A 24,344-nucleotide genomic window follows, 5' to 3' on the forward strand; every position below is an offset into this window, starting at 1 on the left:
ATCTTTTCTTTACTCTTATAAAAATCATATATTTAGTATATGATTTTTTGTGCCTTTTAGCCTTAAATGAGAGGCCTGCGTATTTGCCTATTTATTATTAATAAAAATCATTTATTATATAAAATCTAATGTAAAATATGAATTTATTTATAAATCGGCACGTTTACTTTTCCAAAAAAAACTCAGTCTAATGCGATACATACAAAAGTACGGATAATTTTTACAAATCAGTCGGATAAAGTACAAATACTATACATAAAACCAATAAAAATCAAATTAAATTAAAAAAATTAAAAGATCGTCTAATCGTAATAACAAATAAATCTTTTTCGATGCGAAAACGAAGAAGAATCTTTCGATGGTTAAGAATCCAGCGATAGTGTCAAAAAAATTTTTTTTAAAAAGAGACGGATAAAGAAAGAAAGAAAGAAATATAACAAAAAAGAGGACGAGAAAGAGAAAGAGAGTGGGAGAGAGAAAGAAAAAATTGGAAAAAGGGCGGATTCTGCGGCTGGCACTGCGGAATTTTAGGAAATATCTCGAGCCCTCCCTCCTCCCTCTCTACACCCGTTTGCAGTTCTTCGACTTTCCTGCGGAGAGAGAAAATATTCGAGCTGGTGGGTGCCGTGGGTACGAACGCCGACGCGACTCGATCGTAAAAGGGCTGACACGTTGAGTGGGTGGTAGTGAAAAAGACAAAAAGAAAAAGAAAAAAAGAGAGAGAGAGAAAGAGAAAGAGAATGAACGAGTGGGGGATAAAAGGCTGGGAGATTAACGCATCGATTAGTTCGAACACGGCGAAACACTCTTCGGCACTTTGGCACCGCGTGTGTGCGATTTCGACGCGTTCTTTTTATTATTCCATCGCTTTCGAAAGCTACGAAAGCTCACCCACCCACCGCCTATACCCTACCTCCATTCCACCCTCTCATCCTATACACCCCAAACCACCCCAAACCATCCCATCCGATACTCCCGTTTAGCCCCGCCTCACCTTTCATCTTTTTTACTCTTTTTGTTTCTCTCTTTCTCTTTCTCTTTCTCTCTCTTTCTAAATCGAATAGAAATGGATAAAAAATATTCGATTTTTCGTTGTTTTTTTCCCGTACTAATTATTTTATCGTGCCATGTACATCTCTTTCTCTTCCTTTCCTCTTATCTTATGTTTTTTTGTTATTCAATATTTTACAATGATTTTTGATTGTATCTTTTTTTAAAACTCCGCCGCCTCTCCTCCCTCCCTTTAATCCTACTCTCTTTTTCTCTCTATCTCTCTATCTCTCTCTTTGTTTGCCTCTCTTTTTTTCGTTTCGATTTTGTTTTATGTTTTTATATTTGCATTTTTATTTTTATCGAGTTATTTATTTTATATTTTTTTAAACCCCTACAAATAAATTGTTAATTTTTCATCGATCGAGCGCAGTTTGTTGAAAGATTTCATTTGAGAAAATGAAATGCTTCAATAGAGAATTATATATATATATATATATATTATGTATACATATATATATATATATATATATATATATATATATAAAATAGGCATACCTGGAAAATTTATTTGTTAAAAACAAATTAATAGATCCGTATATGCGCCATCGGTAAATTAATTCAAACTCTTGTTTCTTTTTTATTAAACATTAATGTTTCATAAAAAGAAAAAAGATAGAGAGATATTATCTTTGATTAGAATGAAATATCGGAACAATAACAAATGACACGTAATTATTTTTATTCGAACGCATCCTCGTGCAGTTTGCTCGTTTGTTCTATGAACTTGTGAAGATTATACTTCCTTTTTGATTTGTAGATACAATAAGAAGATAAAAAAATTATTTCACTTGATTATCTAGTGGCATTGTAATGATACAATCAATTAACTTTTGACGCAGGATTCGTTGAATATAATTCAAATTTTGTAAGTGTAGTGAACTTGTAAGAGTTCCTGAACTATAAGGAGGACTTTGTTTGCTGTTTCCAATGCTTCTGTTACCGAACACACGACACCGTTCGTATTATTCTGATCAAAGGTAACGTGCCATGTTATGAGACTAGAAACATTGATGGGTGTTATGGATAAATTCCATCATGTTTGCATCTTTCTCCATTAACAATTTTAACAAAGCCATTAACTACCACAAGATCTTCGACATTTTCTTGCTGATTCTTCCAACATTAAGAATTTTGTTCGATGTCGTTATTACTTAATTCCGGATTTTCAAACGGTATATCCAGCAACTTCGTCGGCTGTTTTGTCTGCTGTATCATTGAATGATTTGTCCGTTGGATCACCGTTCGTTTTTACGTCCGTGACAGGTGTTATCGTAGCTATTGGCAGGATCATTTGTTCAGGTATATCGTTGGAGTCAAATTCTTCATAATATTTTTCTACCGAAGTATCTTCTTTGGAGCTACTCGTTCTTATAAATTTTATTCTTTTGTTTGATATTGGATAGTGCAAATTTTCCTCGGAGAAATGTTTCTTAGACATTCGGGAACCGTATAAATCTTCTGACAAATCATTTATAAAACTTTCCCGTTCAGATGATCTGATTATTTACTGGTTAATTCGGAAGGCACGTTGAAAATATTTATGGAAGATAATCTCAAATGTGAAACGATTTTAGATACATTCGAAAGCAATTTATTCATAGCATTTTTAATACTTTCCAATAGGCCTTTAATTTGTAATGACTCGGCAGCATTAACGAATGCCGTTAGTTGGTTTTTGGGAATATTAACTTTTCCCCTGTACATATAATCCATAATTGCCTTCAATTCTTTAAATTTGATATCTTTAAGTATAAATATTGGGTGCTTGTCGTAATGTACGTTGAGAAGTGCCCTAAAATATGGACTGCACGCGGAGAGGACTACACTGTGGGTCTTTATGCATTTCCCCTCTGCTGCTGACAATGTGCAATCAACCAGCATGTCGCCTCCATTACGTGTTTCGAAATTTTGTATTAGTGTGCTTTGATGATCCGTCCAATGAACGCAGAACAGCTGATCATCGTCCATCATCTCTAATATCGAGGACATTTCTATATTACATATATATAGGATATATATGTAATATATCTATCTATCTACCTATCTATCTATCTATCTATCTATCTATATATATATGTATAATATATAAATGTATAATATATAAATATATATATATAAATGTATATAATAAATACAAATATACATTATATATGTATATAATATATAGGAATAGATTATATATATATAAAAAAAAGAAGAAAAACTAATTAATGACGTCGAATATAACGATTTTCTCGTCATTTTCATCTGCCCATCGTTTCAAAGAAATACTTGAAGGACTGATATAGGACATAGAAATTTGATTAAATAAATGATTACATTTTTCATGTTCAGTATTTAATTTATAATTGAAATCCTTTTCTTTTTAATTTCTTCTTTTTTTTTATAACTATCTAGTATTTAATTCAAAATATAAAATAAAATTTTTACAGTTAGTATTTAACTACAATTATTTTCCATATGAACATTTTCGAAGAGAAAATTCAGTTTAATCGCTTTAATTTATCAAGAGAGAAAAAAAAGAGAGAGAGAGAATGAGATAGAGAAAAAGAGAATACAATAACTTCTTTTTAGGAACAACTATTGTACATACTTAGTCTTATAATTTACAATGATATTTTTACTAAATAAGCGAAATATAAACTAAAAATTGTAACAATAAACCAATCGGGGATACGATCGTAAGATTGTACCAAATACAGTATAAGATCCTTCATATCCGCATAGTAAAATATAAAGGGATAGGTGAAGTAAATAATGATAAATAACTTTAAATTATCCATTGTTTAATCAAAAGGAATTTGTCTTCAAAGTCTTACTTCAATCGAACGACGAATTCTATTACTGTCAAGAGTTCAAAATGAACGAATAGTGGTATTCCTAATATCTCACCCTTTAGTATTTCTTCTTTTTCTTTTGTATTTTTTTTTCTCCTATTTTTTATATCCTTCGAATCGGTCGCGATAGTGTAGCTCGTTATTCCTTAGATCATAGAAATTTTTTCAAAATAAATTGAAGAACTCATACACGCTTCATTGACGTAGATTTGAGAAAACTAAAAAAAAAAAGGAAAAAATTATCTTATTTATAAATTGAAAAAATGGTAGAGCACGTTATATTATTTTATTTTTTTTTTAAATATTATATTCATTCAGGATTTTTTTTATATAATTAAATTTTTGATATTTTTTGTAAAAAAGAACTGGAAAATAATTTGAAATATGAATATTTTCAAAGTTTCTTAAATAATGACTGCATTCGATTAGTTGATATTCATATAACAAATGCGTCTTTTAATTATCCCAACAATAGCAATATTTAAATAATAATACATTTGTTTATATATAAACAACAGATAACGATAGAAACAAATCGTAATTAACAATACAATCGTTTAACGCCAGTTATCATTAAATTCGAAATGGGGGAAAATAAATGTTCCTTATAACACGACTTGCCAATTAAGAAGGAATAATTTTGATTCTAAACATATATATTCTTATTTCTAAAATTGTAGAGATTATTTAGATGACCGGTCTTAGCAGTCTCATACTGTATATACAAATATCTGTGAAATACACAAACGATCATACACATGCATGACGCGTTTCCTTTCTCGTTTCTGGTACCTTCATCGAAACTGCATAAGCTCTACTTACCCAGACGCATCCATAGTGTTAGCTCTGGTTTGGGGTTTGGCCGCGCCAAGCCGCGTGTTTGCGGTTTTGCTGTCGGTGCCCCGAAGTAGACTCAGTACACTGTGTGTTTCTCTAGTATACGTGTATGTAGGTGTTTTCACGTGTATTACCAAGTATGTAGGTATCTATGTATGTATCTATCTATCTATGTAGGTATCTGTGTATGCGTATCTATATATGTACACGCGTGTACGTGTGTATGTATAACTTACTCTAACATTCTCGACTCCTTCTCTCTCTCTCTCTCTCTCTCTCTCTCTCTCTCTGCAAACTCCTATCTGTTTCTCCTTCTATCTCTTGTGTGTATTCCCAACGACAGATTCGAGTAGACACAGAGAGAGGGAGAGAGAGAGAGTGAGAGAGAAAGTAGAAAGGGTGGGTTGAGAGTGAGAAACGATCGATATAACGATAGATGTCCTGCGGGTGGACAGCTAGCTCGAAACCTTCCAGTTTATCGCCGATTCGCGAGCCACCGATGATTCGAGGTGGATGGAATTTCAACAGAGAAATGGAGAGAGAGAGAGAGAGAATAGTAGAGTGAACGAGAGATTAGGTGAGAAGAGGTAATTATATAAAATAGAGGAAAGTATGAAAGACGTTTGGATTAAACGTCGATAAATTTTCGGCTATTGAAAATGAAACTTTATGTGTGCGAACTTTCGATAATTATTATCCCAGAAACAATCAAGAAAAAGAGAGAGAAAGAGAAAAGGTTTGATATTCCAATCATCTTTATTTTTATCGTTTTTCGATTAAATAAAAGATTTGTTTTCTTCTTCCTTTTGTGGGAATGATACAATTTAAGGAATGAAGTTTTCTATTGGATTTTGAAATACGTGAGATTTGTTCGGATCAAGGGTTAGTTTAGAGCCATCGCTAGGAAAATTTCCGAAAGCGGGCAAACTCGTTGAGGGAGCTCTTAGGGCGTAACATCTTAATAATACAACCTGCTACAAACTACCCCCCTCAGTTCATTACCCATTCCAGTTCTAAGGGCGAGAACGAATCGAGGATAACGAAGCTCTCAGAAGTCAAGACGAGTCGGCGACCGAAACGGCAATTGAAAAATCGTTCGAGCTAATTAATTGGAGAATAATCCGAGGAGAACTTTAATAGCTTCAGCTTAGCCACGTTGAAACGACAAGGGATACTACTACAAAAAGATGGAATAAAAGATTAAGAGAAATCGAGATCAAAGGTGATCGAAGACAAACAATTCTAAATCGATCAACACCATTTTCCTTTCAAAATTAAAATAAAAGTTATCCAAGAAATAATAAATCAATAAAACCATTATATGATTGTTTTGAAATTAATATAAAAATAATAGTATTTATTACTTTAGATTGTAATTATTCGACGAATATACGATCTCTTATTGAGTCAAAATAAAAGAAATTAAAACGTTCTTGCGATTAGGAAAAAAAGAAATATAATAATAATACGAAAAGATAAATTGATGCGAGGAAAAATCCGAGATATTTTTTTTTTCTTTAGGTGTGAATTTTCGGGAATAAAAAAAAGCGAGAAGGAAGAAAAAGGAGAAAAATAAAAGATCAGGAGGAGCCACTTGGAAATACGTTCTCTTATCGAGTCGCATCTAATCCACGTCCTATTTCCGCAGGCGATCGTTGGATCCTATCTTACCTATCCTCTCGGTGACCATATTCTAGCAGCAACGATGAAAATAGCAAACGGATTTCGTAAGTACAAGGATTGCACACGAGTTCGCACACTCGAAAATAAAGTCTATGAAAAATCTACGATGGCCCTTTCAGTTTGCGTTTTATTTTTCTCTTGTAGAAATGTACAAGTCGAATCGTTTTACGTTTACTGACGTTGACTAGACTATTTTGCAAGAAACAAACAATTCTAATGCGTTGGAAATAGAAAAAAAAACGTTGATGTTTGAACATTTTTCATATTTTCACTAACATAAATAAATTTATGTGAACGAATTTCTTTTCATTAATTTTTAAAGAAATTTAGAAAATGTTTATGCATTTTTAATTTATTTTAATACGTGAGAGTGAAATAAAATAATATTAGAAATAAATCATTTATTCGAGAAATCATAATAAAAAATATCCCTTGATGAAACGATCAACGATCTCGGGACTATTCTCGTATATTTGTCCGAAGGAAATAATATTCAATGTTTGATCAAACAATCTAAATCTATAATTGTCATCGGATGGGTATTAGGAAGTCATTAATCGTGTTTGACGTTGATAATTCAGATATTTATCGAGGAAAAGCTTCGATTAAATTTATTTCTAATTTTACCAAAATCAAAAGAAAAAACAAAATCTTCTGTCGATCACACGACAGAAATATCAGAAAAAACATGTATTATCCATTATATAATAATAATTATTATTATTGCGATTGCGCGCGCGTTATAAGAGTGTTGATAATCTGATATTTGAAATACAAATTTGAATAAAAGAAAATACAATCAAAATAAAACAACAAATGTAATAAATATAACATAAAAAAAACTCGTCCCCTCTCTTCTCTCCTCAAAAAAAATAAATAAATAAAGGAAAAAGAAGATAATCGATCGCTGACAACGCCGTACCGTGAGCGAGGATTAAAGCTTTCGATGGTAAGCTCGAAAATCGCTTTTCACCGAATTACCAAGCCATGTCTATCGACGATCGCTCGAGGCATGACATTTTTTACAACATTTTCACTGGCCGACCATATTTGTTTCATTCTGTTCGATATGTTGCAGAGAAAAGGGATGTAGAAGCTTTAAAGGGCTACAAAAATGAATTCCTCGCCACGTACCTTTCATATTCACGAAGTTTTTCATATTAACTCAAAATAGATAGTATCAAATTTTAATATATATATTTTGTAAACGAAATAATATAATTTTAATCGAACGAAGCTATATTATTTAAACAAAATATAAGTAAAACGAACAAAATGACGAGTAATTTGTAAACAAATGTCCATCATCAAAAAACATCGTTGAATATAAATGTGCAAAAAAATGAATGATGAAAGGGATGAAATAATGGAGGCAGAAAAAAAAGAAGAAAAGAAAATAAAAATTGGTCGATTTAGGGGGGAAAAAATGTGAAGTGATTTTATATCGTTGAGGCAAGCAAGGATCGTGTTACAGCTTACCAGGCACAGAATGGTCTCTTCTCACTAGCATGATACTAGCCCTTAGTGGCCCTTAGTGTCCCATGTAAAAGCCAGTAGGGAGTTGGTGACGCTAAACACGCACTTAAACTACCCTTATACCATCTTACCCCGAGATATCGGACCTATTACCCTACGATCAACCGACACGCTACTTCTATTTACGACGGACAACTCTGGACTGAAGGTCGACCGCACTGGGACACCTCGAGTAATGGAATTGTTTACCTTCGTGTTTGTCTCTCTCAAATATCAACCTCTGATATACCTATGTTAGTCCCTTGTTTGTATGTTTGTATATATATATAAAAATATATATTTGTCTGTGTGTGTATGTATTTACGATCGAACGATACGTTACATTTGTTTACTTTTTTTTTCTAAGATACTTTAGATTTATATGATCTATTTGAGTTATACGTAATTTTTTTATTATTATTATTGAAATATATGATTTCGAATGATGCGATAATATATTTTCGTTTATATTTTATTTTAATAGATACACATATCTTACTCTATTTATAAGATCAATTTTTTATTACACCACATTCTTAATATCATTTAAATATTTCATTTGCTTACCGTCCCATTTACATTTTATTTTTATTCAATTGTGGTGTGTGTATAACTGTTACACTTCAATTCTATTGTTACACTATCGAACGCCCTACATCGTTTTAATCAATTTTAATCTAATAATCATTTCAAATAAAAAATTAAATGTAATATCTGTCAAATTCAAATTCCATCGTATTAGAAAAAGAAACAAAACCGATTTATTTCTTGCTGCCTCATATAAAATTAAAAAAAGAAAAGGAAAAAAGAGATATATATATATATACATAGAGAGAGAGAGAGAGAGAGAGAGAGGAAAATAACGTAATATAATTGACAATATATGATTATCTTTAGCTACGTATTATTTCTGCTCGCTCTTCATGATCTTAATAAAAGTATAGTGAAGCGAGAGAATAGAGAAGATCGAGTGGAGACAAGGTAAAGATATTATCCACCTAACGTACATACGTAGATACATACACACATATATATATATATATATATATATATATATATATATATGTGTGTATGTGTGTGTGTGTGTGTGTATGTATGTATAGAAACGAAGAGGACACACCAATGTGATACGGACTTCCTCTGGATTACGAAGCCCATATTCAAGACGCTACTTTTGGCTTGACGTGCAAAGTAAGAAGACGAATCGTCTTTCCTGAATAAAGATAAAACGTGCTATGACGCGGAATATAACGTTTTCCGGAAAAGTTTTATCAAGAAAACCGTGGACTCCTTTTTTACTTCCATTTATATCGATATTTCTTAGTTGTTTCACAAACCTATCTCGCTATTTATGGTGAAATTCTTATGGTTTCTGCAAAACATCTACCTACCCACCCACACATACACACATATATTGGATATTTAAGACAATACTATGAAAAAGTAGAATATGTGAATTAAATTATATTACTTTTTCTATCATACATCCCTAACACCGGCACCTTACTCCTTACCCCTTTGATATATTTTCTTCCAACACACAGTATCGATTACGTGTGTCCACGATTTTAACTCGAAAAATACTTTATTCTGTCATAAATTTTACAACGCCAGTTTATTTCTATTCTCCGAATTTTCCTCCAACTGAAACACAAGGAGAGCGTGTTCCAGTTTATCCGTTAGTTCTTCTAGTAAAAGTTCAAGGATCCGAATCATGTTTACCGTATCATGCTGTTTTTCTTTCACTGTGCTTACTCTACGTTATATTGGTGTTATATATTGCATATATGTGTATACGTATGTTTGATAGTTTAGTGTACTGAAAGTTTATACGAAACAGGAAAGGATATTTATATTTTTTTTTGTTTACATCCGAAATTACTACGATGCATGCAATTATTCTTGAATTTTATTAAATAAAATTCAAGATTAAAATAAAAGGAACGATGTTGCTCGCGCGATAATTAAAAAAGTTTACTTTTTTGAATCGAAAATGAAGGAAACACGACGATTGAAAAAATTGAAGAGATTTATTCGAATTTTCGAAGAAGGAAAGTGTAAAAGAGAAAAAGTTACGAGGCTACCATTAACGAATATGATTTTTTTTATTAAATAAAAAAATGCAGAAGAAGAAACACGTGCAACGTAATTCATTGCGGTCGTTATGGACTTACGCAAAACTCACGTAAAAAGATTTTCGTAAAGAAAATACGAATAGGTTGCTGTTGAGCTGCAAGCTTGCAGTCAACCCACAAGTTATTTAACAAATACACGTAGTCGAGTTCGTTCATTGGTGGTGGTTCTTGTAAACAGGCTCGTGTGATACGCGTCTTTCTAAAGGGTTCTTAAAGTAAAGCCGAAGTGAAAGGCGTGAAGAACATCAGCCCAGTTGAGTACCGTCGATATGCATTTGCATCTTGCAAATAGAATACTACCTGTGTATATGCGTGGATATGTGTAGGTATATGTGAAAGACATTTATGACATCTAAAAGCAAACTTTCTTTGCAGCTTTGTTATCATATAAGATGTAGCTACTACGACTTCTTGAGAAACATACAATGTTAGACACGTGTAAATAATTAAGTGAATCTATTCGATCGAGTGAGAATAATTTTGCATTAAAGAAAATCAATCAAAAGATGCATCTTATTTTATCTTAATTCTCGAGCGTACTTGATTTATTATGTACATTTTCCTTTAATTTTAATTTTATTTAAATTAGTTTCTTATATACTTTTCTGATAATAAGTTTACAAAGGTTGTGAGATCCTATTGAATGTCGAATGAATTTTCTTAGCAATTTCATTTTATCAAGTTTAAAAAAAAAATCGGAAGATTCGCGAATTATTAACGATCATATTTTAATTATTATAATTTTAAAATTGAAATATATTCCTCACCTTGAACGGACCCAAATCCTTCACACTGCATGCCAGTTTAACGTTTCGTCCTGCAGGTACCGTGACATTTCCTATTTGAGAGATAAACTCAGGATCTCGTGTAGTGGTAACTGAAAGCAGAAAAAAGGACCAATTGTGACAGTGACGATATTTCGGAGCTTGTGCTTTCAAAAATTTACAATACGTAAAAAGAGCCAGAGAATAGAGGAATTGAAAAAATAGAAAATAATAAAAAAAAATTGTACAAAATACAAGAAAGAAAAGTAGTGACACTCGTTGAAAATGTCCGTTTACGTTAACACCCGACGAATGAATTGTGAACTACGTGATTCTTCTTTTTTTTCCTTTTTAAAAACGTTTCCTCGGCAATAATTTTTTTTACGCAAAATATTGTTGACACATTCATTAAGATCTCAAGACAAAATTTTGTCGAAAAAATTAAATGCGTTTGTCTTATCAATGAAATCGAAAAGGAATAAAATCAACAGAACAATTTTTAAACTAACGATATCATTCAATTTTTATAAGCAAAGAAAATAAGAGACGAAATATTCGAAATTAAGAACGAAAAAATGATCGTATAAGTATTTAATCGAATTAGAAGAATTTATTTGCGGAAAAATGAATTTTTAATTATGATTAATAAAAAAAAATCTTTTCAATCACGACGTTATTGAGTTTCCAGATAGAAAGAAATAAATAAAGAAAGAAAGAAATATGCGTATAGAAGTATAGCATGCATTTCCACGAATGGAAAAAGGAAATCTATCGATCTGCACCGACATACGTGCATAGGCGGATGCGCTTTGAGTTATAGGAGCTCACCGCTCGGTGTGACAGCTTAGTTATTGAATACAAAATGCAATTTTTCAAGTCTTCGTTCTGGGATGGTCGCACTCACTCGAGAAAGAAGGACGGAAAGATAAGAAGATAAAAAGAGAAAGAAGACGTACTGACGAACAGTGATCGAGTCTTTGAAAGGAAATCTTGACAACGGAACATTCTACTCCAATTTTTATTTGTTTATTTTTTTTCTTCTGCCTACATCTGATCTTGCATATGTATTATATCTACAAATAAATAAATTCATTTTTCATCTTTCTCAAATAAACATTTTTTTATATATTACAATTTTTTTATTTATTCTTCAGACAATTGTAATTTTTTAATTTTAATTTTATCTATCCTACTATATTCAAATGTTTATCAAAATCGTCTAACTAATAAAAAAAAGATATAGATAATAAAGCTAGAAATGATTTATCATTTAATTTTATATCCTCAAAATTACATTTTATTAAATTCAATTATTTGTAAAGAAAAATATTTGTAGCTATAAAATTGTTAACTTTTAATTTAAGGGTTTTTTTTTAATAATATAAACGATTTTAAATAAATTAATAATTCACGTATGATAAAAATATTGATGATGAAAGAGGTAGCTCTTAAAACCGGTTTTCTCTCTCTATTTCTCTCTCTCTTATCAATGATAAAAATGAAAAAGAGAAAGAGAAAGATGGATACAGAAAGATCGGATATACAGCAAAGCAAATCCGATATTCGATGCAACTAGTGTACCGTCTTAGCGAGTCACTTTCAATCCCTTTTCTTACTAGAAACCTCGCTTGAGATAGGAAGACCAGAAATGGAACTGGATTGGCCCGTCTCTATGCACTGTTTCTGACTTTTAAAGGTGAATCGAAGTGACTATCGCTTGCTATAGAGAGATAGACAGAGTGAAAGAGAGAAAGGGTTAAAAAGAGAAGGGAAGTGGTTACAGAAGGGAGGGTTAAATGAAGGTGAGGTGGAGTAACGGGGGAATGGGAAATGCTTCTTGAAAATTCTCTTTGGGCTGCTGCCATACTCGAAGTGGTCGTACTTTCTCTATCTCTCTCTTTCTCGTTTCTACATTTTGTTAGTTTTCTATTTCTATTTTATTTTTTTTTTCATTTCTTTTTCTAGACTATACTGGACTCGAGAAAAAGATGGCTGATACGAACATATGCGTGGCCATCTCATCCAAGATTCGTTCTTTCAAATTTCTTTTTCTTTTCCTTCCTTTTCTTCTTCTTCTTCTTCTTCTTCTTCTTCTTCTTCTCCTTCTACTTTCTAAGCTACTTTTTCTCTTATCGAATGCAGAAAGTCGAACTTGTTACATTTTGCATAAAAGAAATTCTCTGTCAACTCTTTGAGTGAATTTACGAAAATAGTAGGCGCCTATATATTTACATACGTCAAACCCCAAAAGGAATATCGATATATGAGAAAGGAATAAGAGTATGGAACTAAATGGGATAAGGGGTAGATTTGGTAAGATGGGAAAACCTTTTTTATAAGTCTTGCGATAATTCCTCGAAAAGTCAGGAGACGCATTAGAAATAAATTTCTATTTGGACGAATACCAAAGATTAAACGGGTTGGACTAGGATGGAAAAGGGGGAGGAGGATGGGTGAAAGGGTTCTTCTTAAAACAAATCTGTTATCTCTCTCTCTTTCTCTCTAGTTTTCACTTTTGATAGTTTGATCTATTTTTAAAAGAATACTAATCCATTTAGAATCGACTAATCGAATTACACCCTAAAACACATATTCAAAATAGATACTAAATTTTTCCTCACATTATTCCTAATTACTATCTACCTCTTTAGATTTCTATCTATTTTTAAATAAAATTTCTTCGTACATAATTGATGCTTTTTGTAGACACACAGACAAATACACGTATATCTAAATGTGACATTAATCCTGTTGAAGAAATAAAAACGATTGCTAAACTTAAATCTAAACTAAAAGAATAAGCTCGAGTGGTAAAGTACTCGAAAGTTTATTTAAAGAAAAAAAGATATATATATACATGCGCACACGCATGCACACAAAAGAAAAAGAGAAAAAGAAAGAAGTAGGAGGAGGTGAAGAAAGAGGTTGAAGAAGAGGGAAAAAACATCAGAAAACAAAGAAAAATAAATAGAGAGAAAGAGAGAGAGAGAGAGATGTAGCAGAGAAGAATGGGCGAAGAGTGGGATACGAGTCGAGAAGAGATAGAAGTCTGAATTCTCATCGAAAAAGTATTTGAAATTCGTTTGCGAGCCTCGTTTTCCGTGGCACGTGAGTCCTCGAGAAAGAAAAAATGAGAGTTAAAACGGAAAGAGAGAGAGAGAGATAATCCGTCGATCTCAAAGCAAGCTGCAAACGGAAAAGAAAGAAAGAAAGTACAGTGGAGTCCATCAAGGTAGCTCGGTGCGAGCCTTATTAAGCTAACCTTATTAAACATCCGGGAATGTATTAATTACGGTGGAAGATATTTCGCGCTCGAGATGCATTCGACGGACGATAATTAATAAGATACTCGAGCGTGGCTTTCGCACGAGCTTTCTAGAGAAGAAGAATTCGAGATTTCATCACTGCGATAATATGAGGTCTCGAGGAATGATAAAAAAAAAGATGAAAAAACGAGAAAGAGCCAGATAGATAGAGAGTACGAGAGAGAGAGAGAGAGAGAGAGAGGGTAAGGGGTGGAGGTAGATAAGGAACAAAAAATACTAAATGAGGATAGACGTCATTGTACCAATCTCGAAAGAGGAACGAACGACTCTTCGATGATTTCCGATGAAACAGGTGTATACATACACACATGAAAGAGAGAGAGAGAAAGAGTTTGAAATTATTTTAATTATTTTCCCTTTTACGAGCTCTTCAATTCTCACCGAGTCAAAAATCTGAAGGAAGGCAAGGAAAGAAAGAAAATCAAGTACGTGGTTCACCCCGATAATAATACAAACGGGAAGAAAAAAAAATAAATGATATTTTTAAGAACGTGACTATTGATTGAAAGTCTCCTTTTTCTCTCCATCATTTTCCCCCATTTTTTGTTTCAAGTATCTAAGAAGAAAGAGAGAGAAAGAGAGATAGAGTTAAAAAGGAAAAGTAAAAAGAAAAATGTTTCAGAAGTGGTTTTTTATTAATGAAGAAATAAAATCTACGCGCATATTTTTAATATAAATCGTACAAATGAGATAATCAAAATCAAGATCTGGAATAACACAAGTGTGTCTTCACTGTGTGTTTGAAGAGAAACAAGTGTTTAAAAATTAAAAAATGAAAAAGAAAGGAAAAGAAGAAAAAGGAGATAAAAAATCTATGGGACGATGACGTCACAGTTGTCATCTCGTTGTGTTGTGGAGTACTATAATATATAAACTCGCACATAAGCGACCATAGTTACGTGTGGCTCTTCTCGCTTCTGGTGATTAAAGGAGGGAGATCTCTTCATTAGGGCTCGAGTACTCGCACGAATTTTAATTAATATTCGCGACAGTTCGCCGGTCACACTACCGACTATGTGCACGAATACAAATACCAAGTACGAATAGTAGAGAATACGATAGAGAATGACGACGATTGCGACAACGACGACGACAACGACAACGACGAGAACGAGGACGAGGACGAGGACGAGGACGAGGACGCGTGTTCTCTAACGACCCTCGCAAGAGGAACCAAGGAATTCGATGTAATTATCAAGGTTGTCCTATTAATTTCGTAAACATTCCCTACTACATGCTTCGAGACACGATTTATATTCTCTGACGTCAGGTTCGTTAGTTTTTCTTTCTTTCTCTCTTTCATTCTTTTTCTTGTATTTACGAGAATGAAAGAATTTTAAATTTGCAATTAAGACCAACGAGTTTTTGATCATTTAACAATGAAAAATTAGACTTCACACTTCGCTTGCACATTAAAAAAATATAAAATAAATAATTAATTGATTTTACGATATACCCAATACAAAATTGAAATGTAATTGTGAATAAAAATATTTATTTTTGTAATAAAAAAGATTAGAACGGGAATAATAAATACCAAATATTTATTCTCTAATGATTGTTAAAAATGATCATTCGATTATGCGAAGAACAATCGTCTCTTGGATATTTGAAAATAAAAAACCTCGTAGAAATCTGTGATCAAGATTTTCTAAGTGATCGATTAAAATCTTAAGAGTCCGTTGAAAAACGATATGGTGGATTTTCAGGATGTATAAAAAAATTGCTGAATAGTACAAGATCGTGAGTGAGATCGATCATTATTTATGATCGCCTGCTAGTTTGGTAGGCTACTTAAAAATTGAAACGCTTATGTTATATAAGATGTTCCGTTAGCTTAAAAAAGTCGGCTAGACTAGAGGTTTAAAGGTGCCGACGAGTAAATCTCAAAGAGGGTGCTTTTTATCTTAAGTGTGAAGCACTTTACCGAGCCTTCAGACTTAACAAGTGTCTACTACTAAAGAGAAAGACAAAGATAAAGATAAAGATAAAGAAAAAAATAAAAAGAGAGAGAGAACTCTCACCTCTTTGTTATTCTTTTATTCATGTGTATTTCCTCTGAAAGAATATAAACTTAATTTGAAAGAAGATAAAGCATGAATACTATAGATAATGATTCTCTATTTGGTTACGACTTTAAAAAATATAAATAATAAATTCTATGACACGCGAGAGAGAGAGAGCATTTTCGAACGAGCAATAAGAATTTATATTCGTAAAAAGAGGAAAATAAAATAATAATACAAATTTAAAAATAAAGAGAAAAAGCTCTCGGTAACGTTAACTCGAGTCTATTCGATAGTTCGCGTGTTTTTGAAATATTTGCATCGAAATGAAATCTATCTCACGTGTCAATACGTATTGTGATAGAAGGGACACGAAACGTCACGTTACGAGTTATTTTTAAACTTTTATTTCCTTCAAATTTTCTGTGGCTTCAAGAAAAAAAACGAACAGGAAAAAAGAGAGAGAGAGAGAAAATTGTATTCGAAAGAAAAAGTAGAAGTTAAAAATAAAATTCTCTCTTCAAATTTATCTACAACGTTAACAATTCCAGAGAAGGTACTCTTTCTATTTTCTCAAAATTCTCTCTGGTCTTTTTCGATGGTATTCGAAATGTATTCTCGAGATGTTGAACAACGTCGAGAGTGATTACATGGCAAACTTTTCCTCATAAATCTTCATTCAGTATCTACTTTCTACACATACAAAAAGAAAAAAAGAAAAATCTCATATTGATCGTATAAATTGAAATAATAAAATTGGAAAGATATTATGTTGATCTAGAATAAATTAAAATAAATTAAAGAAATAGAGAAAAATAAAATGAAATTAAAATATTTAATAAGAAAATTCACTAATAAAAATATGTCAATGAAATATTAAAAAAGCAAGTAGGAAAATTTGTATTTTTTCTTTCTCTTTTGTCATTCTATTAGTCCTAATAAATATGAACATAAAGAAAATGATATATCAATTAAACAAATTAAAAGAATAAAAACAAAATTAAATGCAAATACTAATAAACTAAAAGAATGCAAATTAATCGATTAACTTTAAAAAAAGAAACGAGTAGGAGTAATATGGTTTCTTTTTTGATATTTTTATCATTCTTTTATCTATCACCTTTAGAAAAGCAAACTCGAGGATGAATCAAGCCGAGTGCATCGAACAGAATGCACCTTGGGATCCTCTTAGAAACGACGACGAAAAGGAACTCTCGTTTACCTTCGGTTCTTAGCCATTCCCCTGCACGCAAGGAGATGGTTAGGGGAGGAGATGTTAGGGGGAGAAAGGGTAGAGAGGTAGGGAGGAACCTTGTTCTGGGACTTTACGTCGAGCTTTCGACAGTTTATTTTCCGACGTGATGCGCATTCGAAGCTTAACAGAAGGAACAACCTCGATGCCAATTTCGAATGAGTTTTGGTGAACAATCTGCCACCTACTATTACTACTTACTCCTAAGAATAAGCCTTTTTTAATTTATTCTCTCGCAAACTGACAGACTTTTTCAATATTACGAATCATTTAATAGCATTCCTTTCATTCGACTTATCAGATTTATTTTAAACGAATGAAGAAAAAAAAATTTATAATTGTAAAAAGAAATTAATTACGAAACAATTTCTCACTTGCTATTTTAGAAAATATAATTCATCGAATTAATTCATATTTTTTATCATCATTCGATACAATTATTTTCGTTGACGTGAACAAATATTTTATCAGTAAATTCAATAAAATATCATAATGGTATGAAAACTCGTACAAAAGAGAGAAATATAAAAAATGAAACAATAAGCTGGTATTAAAGGAAAAAAAAAACAAGAAAATCAAAGGAAATTTGTTTAAAAAAGAAAGAAAGAATGACAAAAAATAAAGAATAAATAATAAATCCTAATAATATGAAAATAATCTGGATAAATGAGAGAACGATTTATAGTAATCAAGTAACAGTTTTGAAAATGACAAAAGACAGAGATAGAAATAGATAGATAGATAGATAGATAGAAAAAGGACACATATAGAGGATCGTTCTTCTCGCTCGTTTCAATCTCGCAGGATCTTTTTTCTTTATTTCTCTCTCTCTCTCTTTTTATCCTCCCACGTCGAGGTCGTTTCTCCTTCTTTCTCAATTACGGTCGTCTCACTCGGTCGCTGTCTCCTTTCCGGCACGTCCGTCTCGTTTTCTCATTTTCCAGCTCTTGCGCCTTAACTCCTGCCCCGGGGACGATTCGAAGCAACCCCCTTGAACTCATCCTAACCCCCTACCGGTTCCCCTCCCATTGATTCCTTAGAGCAACCAACCCCTACATCCTCACCCACCCCTTCTTCTCTCACTTATTCTTTCTTTCTTTCTTATTTTTCTTCACCGTCACCACATGCGATGACAGATTCACCGGGGAATCAAATTTTTGCCCTTTTTTTCTCTTCTTTCGGGACCAAGACAAGAAGAAGAAAAAGGCAGAAAAAGGGCTTGCGCCGAGGACTACTACTTTCCTACTTCGGCGTGACTTATAGCGTTAGATAGGAGTTAGGAGTCTTTGAGTGATAGGCCTTTTCGATCCCTCTTTCCTTTCCCCTCTCTGCTCTACCACATTTCTTCCTTCTCCTCCTCCTACTCTTACTTCTCCTAAAACGACTTTACACGTCTTAAGAACACGCGCGACGAATTCCGGATAGAGATGAAATGTGCCATCATAGCTTTAAGCCTTCCCATTTGATTTATCGTCGAGATGACTGCTAGCGAATTAAACATTTCATCTTTCTTTCTCTACCTTCAATATTTTACATCTTCCCTTATTGGAATTTAAAAATAATTATCTATGATTTATTTCTAACATTACCCCTTATTTATAACATTAATTAAGTTCATTATCAACAGTTTATTACGATTAATCCTTAACGTGCATTAAAGATTTATTTGATCTTAAATATTTCTTTGTACTTAAATAATGTCAATAAAATAGTGTTAACTTCTAGCACATTTTTCGACGACTACATTGTTTCTCTTTACAAATCTGACTGCACAAGCGTAAAGTTTAATCGATTTACTATCAAAATTTATCTCTACTATTTTTCTTTTTTTTCAAAACTACATAATTACCAAGATATTCAAAGTCGATTATTACCTGAAGTCTAATTGATCCTGAGTGCACGTTAGATATATAAGGTGTTAATACGATTAAGAATAATTATTTACGAAGATATTGGAAGATAATATCGCAACGATCAATTTATATAATAATTTCTTCTCTATACGTATGTGAAATTGTCAATAGAAAATAATATACACGTTTGATTGGTTCATCTGCAGAGATATACTTTATTCCATCATCTAAAACCGTATCCGCGTGATTACTTCTCGTCCATCGTTAGATTGAAATTAAGCGACTAATAAAAATGAACGTTAACGAAGCATAAAAAAATGAAAAAAAAGAAAGAAAATGAAAGGAAATATGATAAATCGATCCGAGGATCGAACGGATGGATGAACTAACAAAATAACGGGTGGACGGACGGACGGACGGATGGGTTCCCATCGTTGTCGAGAATGTAGCAAATTAATCGACCATCGCTCGCGAACGAACGTAATCCAAAGAGTAGACGCAGATAGCTTGTATAAGCTGTTCTACGCGTTAGAGAATAAGCTTTGCGGCCATAAAGGCAGACAGGAAATTAAAATCGATCAAGCTCACCGGTGTCTCGGATGCGTCGTCCTTCTCGTTAGATTGCTACGCGTAGGTAATATCCTTACTGGCCTACTAACGCCTTCATATTACTGGATGATGATATGAAAACTCTAACAAATTCCAATCCCAAATTGTAATTTGAAATGTTAAATTTTAATAAAAAAAATGTGCACAACCCCTTTTTTACATATTTATAATTAAAATCGTTTTCTTAGTCGAATACATTCTTGGCAGAATATAATCGTGTAAACTAATTAAAATAATTATAATTATTATGATTATTATTTTTTAGTTGTTAATTTTGAAAGTGTCTTAAGTCCATTCTTGGTAAGAAGACACATATTATTCAAACCATAATTGATATTATTTTATAGGAATTGTAAATTAAACTATTTTAGATACACTTGAGGAGTGTAATACATTGGTATCATATACATATATTTTTAATTTCATTGAAAAACTCTTAAATATCTCAATTTAAACATAAATGGACTTAGGTCACTTTCAAAATAAGTGACTCATATTATTTATAAAATCTTACTATTACTTTAAATATATATATTAATTAATTAATATTATTAATATTATATTTTTATGGAAAAAAGTCACATAAAACTTTAATGACACTAAATATCTAATTTTCGAACAAAGTTCAAACGCTTTTAATATTTACATTATAATCAAATAATATTGTTATAAGATCCTACTTAAGTACAAAAGATGTAAATTCGTCTTTACATCATAATTATTAATTTTTGAAATGATAATAATCAAACGGTCCGACCGAGCAGACCGAATATTGTAAAAGAAAAATGACATAAACGTTAAATACCACGGTCGAAGGTACCAACCAACCGACGATGGACTTTAGCGAATTAACCGAATATGTAAATCCACGATAAGTATGCAAATTAGAGCCGAATCAAAGTTGCAATATTCATGGGCGGCCGAATATAATGTGTGTAAATTTTTGTAATCGTGTTTCCAAACGCCCCCCCCCCTATCTCTCCTCCCCCTCTCCACCTCGTTTCCTTTCTCTCTCCCAATCTTCTTCCCCCTTTTGTCCTATTCTCTTCCTATGAGTTATAATTATTAAAATCCGCACTTACTCATTAACTTTTTTAAAGTTCTCTATTTTAAGTATTAACGTGTATGTGGTTTATATAATACATAATTGCGTATCAACACATACACATTTAGATGTATACGCCTAAATGCTTTCTTTTGTTACACGGTTTGGATGTAATGGACGTAGGAGAAAATTCGTATCGTTTTAAAACGTCTGCAATACTTCTTTCACGAGTTTGCCAGAGCATCGGAACCTGGTCGGTCATTACAATTGCGTCGGACGAAACAATAAAATGAAATAAAATAAAATAAAACGAAAAAGAAAATTAAAAAAAAAAGTCTATTGTTTTACTCGGGAAATTACGTAGAACGTTATGCGATCGGTTAACGAACGTTTTAACGCGAACGTGACATTCCTTTTATATAAAAAGGATATAGGAGAAAAAAGGAAAAAAGGAAAAAAGGGAGAAGGAAATATCCTGGTAACGACAATTTTCTAATAAAATTTTCTATCATCAATTAGAAACCCTCCACACCAAAAAAAAAAAAAAAGAATAGAAAAATTAATTTCTAAATTGATTAAATTTTTTTACGTTTCTAAGTAATATATACGTTTTTAATGTTATATAAATTAATTGTTTCTATAAAATTTTAATATAATTTATATTAAATATTTATATTAAGACATTTAGTAAATTTATATTAAAATAAAATAATTAATATAATATATGAAATCACACACACATTTTTAATATAATTAAAAATAGATAAATATGAAAATTGTATAAGAAGAAAAATACAAATATGCGAAAACCAAAGAGATATAATATAATAAGAAGGCAAGGTCTTTTTTTCAAAAAAAAAAGTGTACGTAATTTCCTTTTATCAAATTTCACCTCGAAAATGGAGAAAATCAAATTTGAGTGTTCCAGAAAAAGAAATAAGACCGGGTTCTTGGGAATGATGACAAAGAGAGGAGAGAAGAGTACAAAGCAAGAAACGGACAACGTAAAATAGGAAAATCCGATATTCTCACTAACACTTTTAACCATCCCTGATTTTCTATCTCTCCCTCTCTTCTATCCTTTTATTTATCTATCTATCTATCTATCTATCTATATATCTATCTATCTATCTCTATCTCTGTCCTTCTTATTCCTAGTGTCCATCTTACCTTTTTCTCTTTTCTCGTGCTCCAATGTGGAATAAATCTGTCACGTGATATGTGATTCTCAAGCGGATTTACTTTATAGGATCCACCTACGATCTTTGCTTTTATTTCATTGGCCATAGATCGAAACGGTCGAAGCGATTAGTCGCTTTTCTCGCGAGAATTTCAAAGTGCTTTTCACTGTCGAATCTCTTCACATCTTTTTTATAGAAAAAGAAATATTCCAAAAGATAGATCCAGTGAGAGAGAGCGAGAGAGAGAGAGGAAGAAAGAGAGAGAGAGAATATGTGTGTATGTGTGTTATTTGTCGATCTGTCTGTGTATTTATAAATAAGAATCCCAATCGTCGGGATCTAACATCGTTTACTTTTTATTTAATCAAACCCCTAATAAAACGGCAGACGATCTTAACTTGATCTGTTTATATTTTCATAATTAAGACATTTTAAACGATTTCTAAATTTATTCGACACATTTATAGTTCCCTTTCTCTCTCTCTCTCTCTCTCTCTCTGTTTTTTATGTTTTGATCAAACTCTTTATCTTATCAAATCAAATATAATACGATTATTATTGAACTTACATTAGATTAAGTGTTTATATTCTTAAACTCGGTTTCTGGACTATAAAAAAATCGATAAAAATCTGTCCCCTCTGATTCTTCTTCTTCTTTTTTTCTACTTACATTAGTCTTCAAAAACTTTTCGTTATCAAGTGAAAGAGAGACAGAGAGCAAGAGAGGGAGAGAAAGAAAAGGAATAAGATAAAAAGAAAAAAGGAAGATAGGAAAGTACCATTTTCCTCGTCGTTTGGGCATTTAATCGAGAATACGTACGGACACTAAGAACGTAGTTCATTTAGATAAAATCCGAAAGACTTCGTTATTCGACTGTGTCTATGTACGCGAGTGAGAGAGAGAGAGAGAGAGAGAGAGAGAGAGAGAGAGGGAGAGAGAGTTTGTCGGTCCTTGCCAGTTCCAAGATCCTATCAGTGAATCCAGTAAGAAAACTCTTGTATTTCTAACAATTCGATTCTTCCTTCATTGAAGGAAAGTTTTTCACATTTTATCAAAATTATTCCAACGAGTTAAAAAAAGTATTTATTATCCATAAATAAAAATAATATCTAATAAATTTATTCATTATTTAGTAAGAAAATATTCTTGTATTTGTTTTTGATCTCAAGATAAAGAAAAATTTGTTTAAAAATATATCGAAAAAAAAAATATTTTAACGAATTTATACGATATATTTCTTTATAATTCTCTAGATTTCTTTATAATATTCTAAGAAATTAAAATAAATTTATCTAATAAATATTATATACCGATAGATAAAAATAATAAATCCATGATATCTATTCACTTTTCGTATTCGATTTGTCCTACTTAAATCGACATGTAAAAAGTTTAATTAAGAATATTTTAATAAACTGAAATAAATCTATTTAAACAATTTACCTATATACATATTTATCTAAATCCTTCGTGTGTGGATGCCAACTCGGTTTTTTCTCCTTTTTTTTTTTCAAACATCCACATCAGATTGCAAAATGCTCTGTATCAAGCCGAGAATGAGCCGTAAAAAAAAAGAAAAAAGGAAAGAGAGAGAGAGGAGAAGATTGAGAGGCGGAAGAGTGCAAGTTGGTTCTCTCATTTGAATACTTAGATTGGAAGGGTCTTTCGAAGGTACGGGAGAGGAAGAAGAGGATGAGGAGGAGGAAGAGGAGGAGGAGAAGGAGGAGGTTGGTTCACCGAAGGGAGGGTTCACCGTTGGTAGACGTAAAGTAGAAGAAGAAGGGTAGATCTAGGGGGTGAAAAGCGAACGGCAGGGGGGGTGGATAGGATATGAAGGGATGAGGTAGAGGGTAGGAAGAAGAGGGGAGAACCGGTAGAGCCGCTTAATCGCGTTTTCCGAGAAATTTATGAGATCCGAGCCGATAAGGTAGGAAATAAGAGCAAGTCTCTGAAAGACGTCGCTCCAAAAAAGGGAAAAAGTACGGTGGGGATGGTTCTATGGTGGAGATGGTGGAGGTGATGGTAGTTGTAGTCATGGTGGCAAGAGTTGGAGTATGGGGGGGGTGGCTGGTAAGGGGATCTACAGAAATCGCGGTTCGAGTATAACGGCCTCGTTTAATGCGTACAATGCTCGTGATTTTGAAGACGATAAGCCAAACTTCCTAACACACACTTAAACATGTTTAACTAAAACATATATTTGTTTGTGTGTGCAAGCACGTGTATGTTTATGTCGACAACATGAAC

At 32.3% G+C, this 24,344-nt stretch overlaps 1 protein-coding gene across 1 annotated transcript in view; it reads right to left on the reverse strand.

Moving 5' to 3' along the window:
* Positions 1 to 24,344, reverse strand: part of LOC122523872 (neurotrimin-like) — a 232,764-nt gene that overhangs the window by 152,539 nt on the left and 55,881 nt on the right. The window contains exon 2 of the mRNA XM_043645812.1: positions 10,828 to 10,937. Within this exon, the coding sequence (XP_043501747.1) occupies positions 10,828 to 10,937 (110 nt within the window). The remainder of the gene's footprint in view (positions 1 to 10,827; positions 10,938 to 24,344) is intronic.

This window comes from Polistes fuscatus, unplaced genomic scaffold (assembly GCF_010416935.1).
Source record: "Polistes fuscatus isolate 324 unplaced genomic scaffold, CU_Pfus_HIC Scaffold7, whole genome shotgun sequence".
NCBI classification, from domain to species: Eukaryota; Metazoa; Arthropoda; class Insecta; order Hymenoptera; family Vespidae; genus Polistes; species Polistes fuscatus.